At 40.2% G+C, this 14,174-nt stretch overlaps 1 protein-coding gene across 3 annotated transcripts in view; it reads right to left on the reverse strand.

The window, feature by feature from the left end:
* The window catches only part of LOC134538266 (titin), a 381,555-nt gene that overhangs the window by 86,320 nt on the left and 281,061 nt on the right, over nt 1–14,174 (reverse strand). For all 3 annotated transcript variants that reach the window (XM_063379427.1, XM_063379428.1, XM_063379429.1), the window contains 7 exons: nt 13,238–13,380; nt 12,411–12,554; nt 9,185–9,393; nt 8,393–8,598; nt 6,249–6,551; nt 3,220–3,383; nt 1,936–2,217 (listed from right to left, as the gene is read on the reverse strand). In XM_063379427.1, coding sequence (XP_063235497.1) covers nt 1,936–2,217; nt 3,220–3,383; nt 6,249–6,551; nt 8,393–8,598; nt 9,185–9,393; nt 12,411–12,554; nt 13,238–13,380 — 1,451 coding nt within the window. The remainder of the gene's footprint in view (nt 1–1,935; nt 2,218–3,219; nt 3,384–6,248; nt 6,552–8,392; nt 8,599–9,184; nt 9,394–12,410; nt 12,555–13,237; nt 13,381–14,174) is intronic.

The following is a 14,174-nucleotide window of genomic DNA, read 5'->3' on the forward strand; positions in this document are numbered from 1 at the left end:
CAAACATCCCACTGAAAGCGATTTTTTTATTACTATTTTTACAATTCACGCCCCTAACTGCTGACTCTGGTGTGACAAGATGAACATTATTTTATTACTGCACATGCCAAAAACACCTTTAACATTTACCTGTTAGTGACACCGTTTATTTTGGAATTCTTATATTTTCCACCCGTACATATATTTTCTGCTTATAGCATCTATAAATTCAGCCTTACGATCATTAAACTATGCACCATTTAAGCAAACGTGAGTGTCATTACCATAAAAAGCAATCACTTATGTTCTAGATACAAAATGACCATTTACTTTGGCATGACAGGGTTTTTAAAAACTGACAAAATTTAGCAAGAATTTTAGCAAGTGAAAACCAAGCAGCATAAAAAAAAACACTCTTCAATAAGTGCTCAGTTGGGAGTTCTCATATATGGTATAAGATTAAACAAGTACTCTAATAAAACAGCCGAAATAGGATTCCCCTGATGTGATCTGAAACAGCTGACTTGAAGCACCTACACTACAAACCAATACCAGACAGTTATTTCCTATCATTACAGGCAAATGTGTAACAACAAATAATCAAGTAGCATGGAGTTTCACTACAATAATTGTTTATATTTATTAAAAGTTATTTTTATTTGTTGGTATTGTGTATTTTAAACCAATATGTTGCTAATACAAAAGTGTTTCATTTATCTGACCTTCGCTTATGTGACATTTTGTGTAATATAAAACTTTTTCGCTTATCTAAAATTTTGCTCGTCCGTTTTTCTCAAATAATGAGACCACTGTTCTGTACATATCCTCAGGTATCTATTGGACTTTCTTTGCATGATTGTTTCAATGGGAAGGATTGATTAAATCATTATTTGACATACGACATTACTAGTTTCCACTGTTTTGTCACGTGGAAACCCAAAGAACAGAGAGAAGGATTAATACAGAAACACACAGAAAAACAAGCCAAAATCATCCGATGGGAAAGTTTAAATACAAAGACAGCACTTTTGAGCGACCCTTGCAATGGGAAAGATTGATTTAAATCATCATTTTACTTTTAACACTTTACATCAGCCAATTTCGCCTTGTTTTTCCCGTGTGTTCATGTATTCATCCTTCTCTCAGTTCTTTGGGTTTCCACGTGATGAGAAACAGTGGGAACTGGCAATGTCGTATGTCCAAAAATAATGATTTAATCAATCCTTCCCATTGCAACAATCGTTCGAAGAAAGTCCAATAGATACTTGAGGATATGTACAGGACAGTAGTCTCATTATCTGACAAACACAGGGGGCAGAATGTCCATTCATGGTTTTTTTTTCTATGACATACAGTGCAAATTATCAATGGTAAATGTCCAAAAAAAATAAAAAAGAAGAAGATTTAAATGTTTTGTACTGGTGTTGTAAAGTGTTTGCACTCCCGGACTAAGGGTTTTCTTTATGTGGTTTTTTTGTACCTGGAAGGTGTTTTTATTTGTGTTGGGAAATTTGGCGGAGTTAGATGTGGTGCAAGAGAATTTAGATTGAGAAGGTTGGTGTGGCCAGATGTGTTATTGTTTTTTTTTTTTTTTTTGGTGGGTTGAAAACGATATAACAATGGTGGTAGAAAGTGATGAAGAAGCTTGGGTTTGTGTTCCGTTGTGAATAAAAATAAAAAAAAGGTCTTTGGAATTTAAAACCTGAGCATTTTGTTATTTGTGAGTGGTATCGTAAGGTGTTACCAAGAGCAACAAAATAACAAAAAAGGGAGGAAAAGGAAAACGCCGTCAAGGGGCTGGTACTATAGCGATGCTAGGACTCGCGCAACTGTTTCTTTGTTCGCGTTTGCGGTCGGGCTGAAACAAAGAACACCACCAACCCAAGGCTCGACTTGAACGATCCCGAAGCATTACAGTGTGAAAACTGCAAGATTTGTTTCGCGAAAGTGACGCACCTCGGGCTCCGGCTGCCCCACGATGACGCAGTCCAGCCGCACCCGCTTGCCCTCGAACACGCACACGTCCTTGAGGGGCAGCTGGACGGCCGGCCGGGCCGGCTCCAGGTCGCTGGCCAGCTCCGAGTCGGACGTCTCCGTGGGCAGCCGCCCCTTCACGGACACGCTGCACGAGCAGGTCGCCTCGCCGGCCGCGCTCCTCGCAGACGCCGCGTACGCCCCGGCGTCCTTGGGGAACGCCTCCGAGACCACCAGCGTGGCCTTGTCGCCGTCGCGCTGGATCTACGGGTGCGAAACTCAAATTCACAGTCATCGCTAGCGATCCACATCTCGAATTCAAATCCCAAAGAGTACTTCCAAAAAAACCAATAAATCCGAATATAGGTCTAAAGGGTTGTTATGTACTGTCAGCTCGGTTGGTAAGGCTGAGAGTGTTGTGTCGTCTATGGTTCTGTTAAGTCAGCAGCTGGCATCATGGCTGATAGCCCGTCAGATAACCTGTGTAACCAATGTACCGTGTAATGCAGACACAGTGTGCGTGTAACGGGTACATAAAAAGGGTCAAAAATGAAATAATACCAAATAACTATGGTGTTGAAAAATTCAGCCCTTTTAAATGTTTGTTTCACAAACTAAGTTTCTAGTATCAACATATATTGTTATTTTATTTATATAATCACATGTTTAAAGTACAATATCTTTGAGAATGGTAACAGGAAAAACGTACAAAGAAAAAAATTTATTACCTAATAAACTTCAGAGTTAACCAGTGTAGAAATTTTTGAATTTACCTACTTTGCTTCTTCTGATATTTTTGTTTGAATATTTTTCCTCGAGTATCTAATCCTTCAAATACTTATTTTATGGTATTTCAGGATTTGAGGACTTAATTGGACAATCACCTAAAAAATTTTTTTATCATGAGACTTATCAATAGAGTCCCGGAAATTTCGTGATTCCTCTGGCCTCAGGATAGAATCCAAAGTTATAGGTGTGCTCGACCCATGTTTACTTTCCCATTGGTTGATTTCTTAGCGAGAACATCTTTATCCTTGTTATTTGGCACTACCTGATTCACTTACTTCTCTCCAAGCTGGTCATTGTTAGCTCACGGTCGTAGAGGGGCGTGTTTAGATAACTGCGGTCCAATCATGCACACAGTGCGACAGTGTGGAGGTTTGCATTCTAGCTTGCGACTAAATGAATCCGCGAAATTTCCGTGGCTCTAGTTATCATCCACGAATAACAAAAGAGGGCGCTCGTCAGCGAAGGGCGGACACCGACCTTGATGTCCCTGGTCTCCTTCACGGGCTTGCCGTTATGGCTCCAGGTGACTTCGGGCGGTGGCAGACCTGCCACGGCACACTCCAGCTTGATCTTCTGCCCGGCGCGAGCCATCACGTTCGACAGCGGGACGGTGAAGGTTGGCGCCTCTGTCGGCTCCAGCGCTGGAACACGCCCATCACTCGTCAGAACACAGTTTATTAAAACAAGGACCATTTCTGCTTGCCACATACAAATGAATCTTACTGCAACATGTTTTACGTTTAGTAACAACTCAGTATTAAGAATTCAACTATTAAGAACAAACCAAAATTAAGATTTTTTTTTTTTTCGTACATTATAATAAGTGATGGGACAAATTCTAATTTTTTCTCAAATTCGAATCAAGAAATAAATCATCTCAAATCCACCTGTTGAGTCGAAATATAGGTCTGAAGATCAAAATAATAAAAATAGAAGAGCTAAAACACAGATATTTAAGTTTTGAAGAAAAATTCAACCCTTCAAAATTTTATTTTCAAAATTAAAAAAAAAAAAGCATAATTATGTGTGGGATGAAAACCATTCCTTTTTGTGACAAAATTGTTACCCAAAATTCTAAACTAACATTCCTAGAGCATTGTAACTGGTGGAAAATACATTCAAGCATTTCTCTGATGTATTCTATAGAGTAAAATAATAAAGTCCTTGTCAACTAAAAATGTGCAGATGTTTCAATTTCTGAATTTTAATTCTTCAAATATAATTTTCATTTTTGACCCATTCACAATCATAATATAACGAGTACAGAGGAAAAGCAAATGGAATCACAAAGTAATGGTAGCTATAGTACCTGAAAACTGAAAACATGCAAACAAGAATAATTAAACACACTAAAAATTTCCTCACTGTACAAGTTAAGCAAGTTAAGTACCATCCATACTGCACATATCACCTTCACCTCACAGCTTGGCCACATCAGAACTGCCCTTTGACTAACACGAGGTGTCGGGCTCGGCTTAGCAATTGTTGTCTCTAAAGTTCTGCAAGTTGTATGCTGCTACCCTGAAGATAGCGACTACAACGCCAACCGAAATGTCGGAGATTATTTCTTAGAACTTCAACGAGGCTAAAACCCACAAGCTCAGCCAATTCAGACAATCACAGTGGAAACCTGCAAACTTCATTATGCTCTGTTCACTGTGGATCTAAAAGAATTGCACATGAATTTGATGCCTCGATTCCAGAATGTAGTACACAGATGTCAAGCTCTCTGTTACTCTGCACAGAGCATGCCAGTAAGTTGAATACATATATTGCAGGTTTTAAAAAGAGGGTATCTGATAGTGATGTTGTCATGCAGTTATTGTATGCAGTTATTCTGTCATCTAGTTATTGATAGCTAAATATTTACAATTTTTTTAAAATTCTCTTTGAATGCCAATAAAATTAAAAATATTTTTATTGAATATTGTTCAAATGCCTGAGAAATTAGTTAAGAGTCTATTATTTTATCTTTTTTTTTAAATGAAAAAACAACAGAATATTTAAACCATCAATTTAAAAATTTTAATGTTAAGCATCACATACCTTCAGTCATAAAGAATAACTTTGAATTTTAGGTTACCTCAAACATTAGAAGACCTCGAACATAATACAATCTCGACTATAAGATGATTTGGAATGCAAAACACACTCAGATACAAAACAAATTTGACTGTAAGAGACAGTAAATATGTAAATATAAGACATCTTACAATTAAAAAGGGCTTCACACTAGATAAAAGGTAGCTGACCTGGCATGTAAAATATGTTTTCATTTGTCACGTACACACACATCACTATCACAACACTATCACTATGTGTCAATTTAAAGAAATACATTCATCAGTTCTTAAAAAAGAAAAAGAAAAAAAGTACTCTCTTTTGCTTACACTATTGGCTGGGGCTCAAAATCTTGCTTCGTGATAACATATTTTTTTTATAACTATATTTACAAATTATGACTCAACACTCGAGAGTTAAGGTGAAAATGAAGTCACATTGAAGAGACATTTTTGTAACATAAATATGAAGAAAAAAAAGGTCCAATACAAACACCTGCACCACAGAAGTAAAAACAATACACAAGAGTTATCGGATACTAGGGCCTCATATGTTTTCCCTTCCATACAATGAAATCGCACTGTTATGTCCATCAACATTAAAAGTGTGCAACCTGGTAAAATAGTGACATATACAAGAAGGAAAAAGAGGGGGTAGATTAACAGGCTGAAGATAGTTGCTGGAATGCCCTGAGTGGATTCAAGAACACACCCAATAATCGTCACCTTCTCAGTTTGCGAGGGGAATTAAAGAATTAATTTATCACCTTTATCTCAACACCTCATCCGCATTAGGGTAGTTGGAGAAGATGAGATGAGAATGGAGCATCGACAGAATAAAGGTTTGGGTTTGAAATTAAGAGTTCCCAGGTCACCACAGTGTCTGCCACAATTCCCATTTCCTAAATCCCAGTGGGAATAAAAAAAGGGTTTGCCTTGACCGCTCAGCCTGCGTGGCCTCCGCTACCCGAAGCACAGTCACGAAGTTACACCTCGGGCCGCTGTTACGGAGATTGTGTCGGCTTTGAATATATATATACTGTATAGAAGTCACGAGTGGATAGGATTTACTCTACGTTTTTCAGGAGCGTATGATAAGCAGCTTGGGAACTTCTCCGCTGCAGGGCGCTGCCGTAACGCCCTGTATCGTTTTAGGTTGTTATTTACACGTTAGAGCGCAGCACTGTTGCCCGCTGTCATTACCCCGCAACCCCCCACCCCATCATTCACTGCAGCTCAAGGTCGTTCAGCGGGAGGGAGAAAAGGGGTGTTTGAAGAGTTCGACACTTGTCCGCTAGGGACCACCGCAAGTCGACGCCCCTAGAGATGGTGGCGATTGCGGCGGTGAATTAACCGACTACCTCAAAACCGTATTAGAAATTTTAACCTGGGCTGGCGACTTCTGTACAGTATATATATGTACGAAGGTGTCGGGAAGGAACTCACGCTCGACGGTGAGCCGGGCGCTGCACGACTCGGCGCCCAGCGGGTTGGCGGCCCTGCAGGTGTACACGGCCTGGTCCTCCAGGAACACCTCCTCGAAGCGCAGCGCCGCGTCGCCGTTGTTGTACGTGATGAGGTAGTCGGGGCAGTTGTCGACGCAGGCGTCGTCCTTGAACCACTGCACCACGGGCAGCGGCACGCCCTCCACGCGGCACTCGAGCCGGTGGCTGGAGCCCTCGCGCGCCGCGCCGGGCTCCAGAGGCCTCGTGAACACGGGCGGCCTCAGCTGCTCCTCCGGCTGTGCCTCTGTGCGCGGCAAACAAGTGCTCCGTCAGCTCACCGTGCCAAACAAGTGCTCCGTCAGCTCACCGCGCCAAACAAGTGCTCCGTCAGCTAGCTCTCTGCGCCACGGCGGCCGCGGCGAGACTCTCTTAACACTCCAGGGACAAGCTTCCGTGGTTCGTAGAAGCTAACATGTACCCTGGTCCGATGTCTGTAGCTGTATCAAAACGACATCACTGTAGACACTGTAGCAAGGTGTTCACCTTGAGAAAGAATGCTAAACGACATGAGGGAAGCGAGTGTAATTTGGGTCCTTGTCAGAAACCATTTCATTGCAGTCAGTGTCAGAAATCCTTTGGTAGAAGATATTAAGACTCTCTTAACACACCCACCAAGTAATCACCAGGGACAAGCTTTCATGGTTTTATTTTTGGTCCAGTTTCAGTTTTATTGTTTTAAATTTTTTAAAAGCTCTTTTGTAGTACTTGCTCCACCAAAATAGGGGTAAAACTTATATGCTGTATACATCCTGTAAAATAATTTTTAATAAATTGGTCCAAAACTGATACATTCAGAAAAAATAATAATTTATTATCGAGCATTTTTTTAAAAAAACTGATTTCATACGAGATGCAAGGTAAAACAAATTAAATAAACTTTTCTGACCCATGCATTATGGTACAATTTTTTTGTCCTGAAATAATGTGAAACTATCAAGTGCCAAAGCTAGGTCCTACGTAATCTCGAGCCAGAAACCGTGCTAGGCACCGGGTAAGTGACACGTGACTTGCTGGGCTAGCATTCGGCTAGAGGCTAAAAAATCTAAAAATAAATCATCCAGAGTTTGTATGTGTGCGTTCTGTGAATGGTTGTGGCCATGTAGTGGTGTTTGATCTAACCTCCCTCCCTCACTCTTTGTTATAAATAAATGCCTGTGAACTAGCACTTTACACAATCTCCACGTGTCTATTTCGACAGGTTTTTAAGATGCAACTGTGACATTACATTGTTTTTGTGTGAGATTTCTCAGCTTTCAGATGCAACATTCCATGACAAAACTTCAGCCATCATTGGTGCTTTGAAAGCCGCACTTCAAAGCCCCGCCTTTTTACGTTTCTTGCCGACTGTAACATGCGTGCTAGTTATTATAAAAGAAACTGACAGGAAAGGGTAGCTTGCTGCCTTTTTTTTTTCTATTCTGGAAGAGGGCTAGTTAAAAAAAACCAACTACCATAGCCAAGAAGGGATAAACAAGTATATTTTTGTTATAAGGACGGGTCGTAAGGCATAGGGGGGAGGCGGAGAGAAATGGGCACAAGAATACCGCCTCACTTCTTCCTATGGTAATGTAACAGAAAGCAGACAAAAATAGGACAGAGGGTTAACACCAGTGCCGTTTTCCTTAAGCACCAATAAGCTGAGACACGGAACAAAGACTTCACTTGTAACGACGGAACTCCACTTAAGACAGATATATGGTACGATCCTTATTTGAGGGCGACCCTTACAGTGGTGAAAACGTTGTATTTTTATGACCCAAATTATTGGTACGACCCTCTATACGCACAGGCGACCCTTCTGTGGGTAAATTTGGTAACACTAAAAATATTACTGGCATCACTTGTAAGCATCATGCTACCGAAGCTTGGAGATAACTATCATAAACTAACTTTGTACAGAAATTGTTTTTTTTTTTCCAACTCTGCCGCTTCTGAGATTTTGTTGTTCTGGTCAACTAACTGCTGAGCTTACCTTTGTTTCTACCCTTCTTTTTTTTTTTTTTTTTTTTTTTGCAATTTACCATGGAAACTGTATTGTGTAATGTCTGCTCTCGCGATGTGAGTGATGGAAATGCCTAGTCGTACCCTTGACGGCCAAGGTGGCGCTGGTTTCCGCCGTCCCAGCGCCGTTTGCGGCCTTGCACGTGAACTTGGCCGAGTCTTCCGTGAACGTCTCCTCGATTTTCAGCTGGCAGATGCCGTGCTCAAAAGTGGTCTGGTAGTCAGGGTTGTTCTGGATAGAAATGCCATCTTTGTACCAAACAACTTCCGGCATCGGAATACCAGTCACTCTGCAAAAGCATCAGATTCATTGCACTGTAGCCCTTTTTTTACTTGCGTGGAAACCAACTAAAAGACACACAAAACACAAAATCAGGGGAGGGAGAGAGTATTAACAGGCAGAAACAGAAAATATTCAAAACCAATAAGACTATAGTTTAAAGAGATTACAATAATGCAAGTTGAGGAGGACAATGAGTATTTCATAATAAAAATTCAACCAGAAAACGAAGGTTTTGGAATAGTAATACAATATTAAAAAAACCTACAATAACACTAAAAAAAAAGCTATTGTTGATACTTTCCAATTCAAATTTAATTGAGAAATATATCATAGTGACAAAGTATTTAATAAACAAAAATTGTTGTCTTACATATTGAAAATTAACATTTTTAACATAGTTTTGTGAGTTTCATCAAAATAAAACTCCTTTAAATCAAAATTCAACAAAACTCATTGCGAGTTTCAAAATATTAGGAAAAAAAATTACTGAGGATGCAGGGAAGTTCACAAACATGCCATAAAACCAAAGAATGGCATGAAAAACACCCACATTATTATAAAAAAGACATGCATGTAGAAACTGTTAGCTGTACCTGCATTCAAATGTGACTTTCTCCCCTTCCGAGACGGCTGCGTCGCAGAGTGGTAATGTGAATATCGGAGCCACTGGTTTCGGCTGTTCGTCCACGTATTTTGCCTTCTTCGGCGGTGGCGTCGGTGGTTTCTCCGGTTCCTTATCTGGTTCCGGTTCTGGTTCTGATGGTGGAGGCAGTGGGATCGCCTCAGCTTTCTGCACCGTCTCCTGTAGTCCCAAAAGTGCCAAAATGAAATTCTAGCACTAATATCAAGGCAAATTCAAATATAACATGACTATTAAGGATTAACACATTGATCTCGGAAATAGTGGTACCTCAAATAAATTTTAGCCTCAGGTCAATTATATATTAATTTTGAGCTTAGGTTTTTACAATATTTTTTTCTGCATTCTCTTTTTGATGCTCTGTACGCTTCAAAACATGTTTTATAATCTTACTAGTAGATATTCATAAATATGTTACAATTTATGTAATAAAATCTGTTTTTTTGTTTATAAATAAATTATGCATCATAAAATTAACATTTAACTGCACCCCCTCCCCAAAAAATGAACAGAGAATTAATGAGTGTATGGAAAAAATTGACTTCAAAATGTAAAATGATGAAAAACAGGACTCACCATTTTATAGTTTTAGTAACTGAAAACTCTGAACATTTGTCTTGAAGAGCAACGCGACGCTATAAATATGAACGTAATCGGCAAAACTGCTCTAGAGCATCTGGAGTTTTCAATGGATAGAGTATAGTTATGCACGGTAACAACTTTAACTGATATAATGGGACGGAATGCTACATAACGTTATCTAAGTATTATGTCAGTAGGTTATGTTGGAATGGTAACTTTACGAAAAATAAAGTGGATAAAATGGCATTGAGAATGCACTTGCGAGCATGTGTTTTGTGACTGATCTCTATGGTGGTTTCCAGCGATGCAACTTGACACTGATTTTGTCAAAATAATTAAAATTAAATAAATTTTGTAAGTGGTCCAGGATAAGTGCATGAAATTTTATCAATAATAAATGACAGACAGTTTAAATGCAAGTAATAATCATAATGTAGATTATTCATTAAAAAAATTACTCCTTACATCTGAAAACTAAACATGCAAGTCAGACAATACAGTGATATTTCAATCAATATATTCTCTAAAACTTAATTTTTAAATATTTCGGGTTTGGTCTTTAAAATGTTTGTTGTCATTCCAAAAATGTGACCACCATCACACAGGGATTGCATTCAAACTGCAAGCATTATGAGCTCTAGGGTTATGACGTTATGAGCAATTCTCCAAACGCCAGTGGTGGCTCCAGTCGGTAGGCTGGGTAGGCCCAGGCATATCCTACATTTTCAAAACTTGAAAATTAGAATTAAGACATTTCATAAAAATACACAATTCATACTAAACATTAGGTCTATTTTGATAACTATAAGAAAAGTAAATCTTATTTTCATTATAAACTTTAATAGTCTGCCCTTCTGAGAAGGGCAGTTTGAAATTAAACTAAACTATATTTTGCTATTTCCTGATAGAAATAATGAAAATACAACCTCCACCATTCCTACTTCTGATCTAGAATTACATAACAAAAAAAAAATTAAAAATTCGTAAAAAACCTTGAATTTGCCATTCTATAGTGCGTACGACTATTCACTAAAATACCATTTGAAAAAAAAATGTTCTTTCACAGCTTGGGTGATATCAGACTGGACATTAAATCCAACCCCCCCCCCCCCCCCCCCCTCAAATTACCACCAGAGGGGGATTTCCACGACTTTTCAAGGATTTAAAGTAAATTTTTCAACTTTATCTGACCAATTTCAAATTCCCTTACATTTCCCAGACTTTCACTGATGTTCCAGAATGTGGACATCCTGTAAATACATTATAATGCACTTTCAACTGTTTTTTGTCATTCCCAGTACTTAACCATAATTGTTTTTAAAAATTAAAATACTACTCATCTTACTTGCCATCAAAAAAATTTGCGCTAACTTCAGGTTGTTGTCAGCTACACATAGGGCCATCACGAGAAGCTATGAAGTCGAGAAGAGGGGAGAGGAGGGTGGAGAGAAAACATTTGGTCGGGCCACCTCTCTGTTACTTAATGAACAATTTTTTAAACTCCTCTATTTTAAAAAATATTTGCAGACTAAACGTTACCATGGCCATAAATTATCGTAAATGTGAACTACGTGTGTTGCATTCCTTATCTTTACTAGCGATGATCTTATGATTTCTAACAACTATCAGGGTTAACTCATTTATTAAAAAATCTCTAAACTTAACCAGGCCCTGCAGATTTAGCCCTTCACCCAGGGCCGGTGCAAGGTAAATTGGCGCCCTAGGCAAAAAACCTCAATGTCCCCCCCCCTTCCCCACAACGGCCGAACACCCCAAAAAAAAATTTGCCTTGCCTCAAAATACAACACGTAAGCCTAAGATTTTGTCAACAATCAGATGTAAGCAGGCATGTGTTTTTTTTTACTTTTTTACTTATCACAAATCATAAACAGGTCACCGTGGACTTTAAATAATTACTTATATCAATATAAACATTCCAAACTGTTACAAAAATCCATTTTAATCTAGTTTCAATAATCGTTAAACATATTATATCAGCTGTTATGTGTCGTGCTGCGCTCGCCCCCAGCTACTTGGCGCCCTGGGCGGTTGCCTAGTTCGCCTGTACGGACGCGCCGGCCCTGCCTTCGCCTCCTCGACGGCCCTGTTCAGGGGCGTGCCTAGGGGGGGGGGGGGGGGAGAGACGAGCGGGAGCGGGACCCCCCCCCCCCCCCCAGGGCTAAAAATATTTTAATATTAAATTCATAAAATGAAAAAAATAAATATTTAGTATGATATTAAAATAAATTCAATGACACAAGCATAAATGTTTAATTAAACAGTATTTTTAGATAGCCTTAATCAGCAATATTGAAAGCGTATTTTTCAAAATGTTCCCGGGGGAGGACCCCCGGAACTCCCGCCAGGCTGGGGGGTATTCCATACCCCCCAGGCCCCCCGGAAAGGCCCTAGCCTTCTGCCTGACCCCCCCCCCCCCCCCAGAGCAAAATCCTGGGCACGCCACTGGCCCTGTTTTCACACAGGGCTTGCAACAGGGACGCGAGCACATCACGGGCACGCCGGCGAGCTCACACTCAGAGCGACTCAAGGAGGCCAGGCGGGGCGGGGCCGGGGGGGGGGGGGGGGGAAGGACTCACCTCGATGAGGGGCGGGGCCTCCTGCAGGGCCCGGGCCGCCGCCTCTGCCGCCCTCCGAGCCTCCTCGGCAGCCGCCGCGGCTGCCTGGGCCGCGGCAGCCTCCGCCCGGGCGGCCGCCAGCGTAGCGTCCACCTCCTCCAGCTCCTGCGAGTTCACCCCAAAGAGCACTCAGGTCTTCATTTGGCTTTGAGCGTCAACCCCAGCAACATAAGTGCATATTTAAAATTTTATTCTGCTGATGCATCGATAAACTACGTATACCAATACCAGAAAGGTCTTAAAAACATGTTGGCATTCGATATTGTACCGGCAAAAATCGCTGATCCGGTTTCACCGTGGAACTGGAACGTGTGGGATTAAAGGACATTTTACTGTATTGACAATTAATTTTACATCAAACATCAGCATAAAAAAAAAAGATCAAGGAATGGGCTAGTCAAATACTCAAGTATCGTTATATTCTTAGTATTCGAAGGAGTCGATATATTCAAAGAAAAATATTTGGAGAAAAATATTAGAGGAAATAACTGATAACCTGTGAAGTATACTTGGTAATTTTTTTTTTCATACCTATTTGGTATAGTACTTTTAACATGTAGGCCTACTTATATAAATAAACTTACAATACATATTAATTCTAGAAAGCTATTTTTTTTTTAAACAAAGTTTATATTTTTCATTTCTTGTACTAGTTGACCCTTGAGACATACATTTGGATTCTAAAGGTATTTTTGAGATACTATTTGGGATTCAAATTTGAGATTCGTATTCACGAAAAATTGCATTTGATCCATCACTATAAAAATTAAAAATTGTAAATTGTGTACCTTCTGATGTCTTTGCTTCTGCTCCTCAGCTGCTCTCAGATTCTGAGTGAGAATGCTCAGCTCGTTCCTGATTATGGTGAACGAGTCTATCATCTCTCTGTTCTCTGTCACCACGAGAGTCAGCTGTTTTGACTGTTCTTCACCTGGCAACATGAACAGCACCACTACAGTGAAACCTCATCAATAAAAACCCTTTTAAAACAAAACACTCAATAATACAAAGTGTTTACACAGTCCCTAGAAGTGAATTATAGGACTAAGTAACAAGTTTAATACAAATCAGAGTAATTACGTAATACAATTCAGCAGGGGTGTAAATGTAAAGGATTAGCAAGGGAGGCCTGCGGAATTTCCAAAGGGGGCCCGCGTGGCCCGAGAGTTCTGCACGCAGGGTTAACCGACATGTTGACGTCGACCAGGGTCGCCCTCCCTAAGACCGATGTGCCTCACGCCACTGCCGACCCCCTCTCCTCCCACCGACACCCTCTGTTTCAAACCTCCCGCCAACAAGTGCGTGTGCACGTGTGCCGGTCGCACTGCACGAACCCTTTCCGCGCCCACCCTAACTGGAGCAGTGGAGACTATGTTTTTAAATAATGTAATTCTTAAATATCTGTAATATGTAATCTTTAAATCTTAATTAACTTGCAATTTTTAAAAGGTTTTAATAATTATGTTTAACTGTCTTTAATATTAATGTATTAACGGTAAGTTCAGCACTTCCTGCGGCCATGACACCCGTTCGCCGTGCGGGGTAGGACGCATCTCAGCACCTCGTCAACTTCAACTTTTGCTTGTAACCGATCCGTTAACATCCGCCATCGTAACTATTTTTTAAACCTTTTTTAATCAACCTTCGAGGCCTACCCCGGCGGCAAACTGTATAACTTAATTAATTAAAGCTCCCCGGAGCGTTTTAGATTAATCGGTGGACTTA

This window comes from Bacillus rossius, chromosome 13, assembly GCF_032445375.1.
Source record: "Bacillus rossius redtenbacheri isolate Brsri chromosome 13, Brsri_v3, whole genome shotgun sequence".
Lineage (NCBI taxonomy): Eukaryota > Metazoa > Arthropoda > Insecta > Phasmatodea > Bacillidae > Bacillus > Bacillus rossius.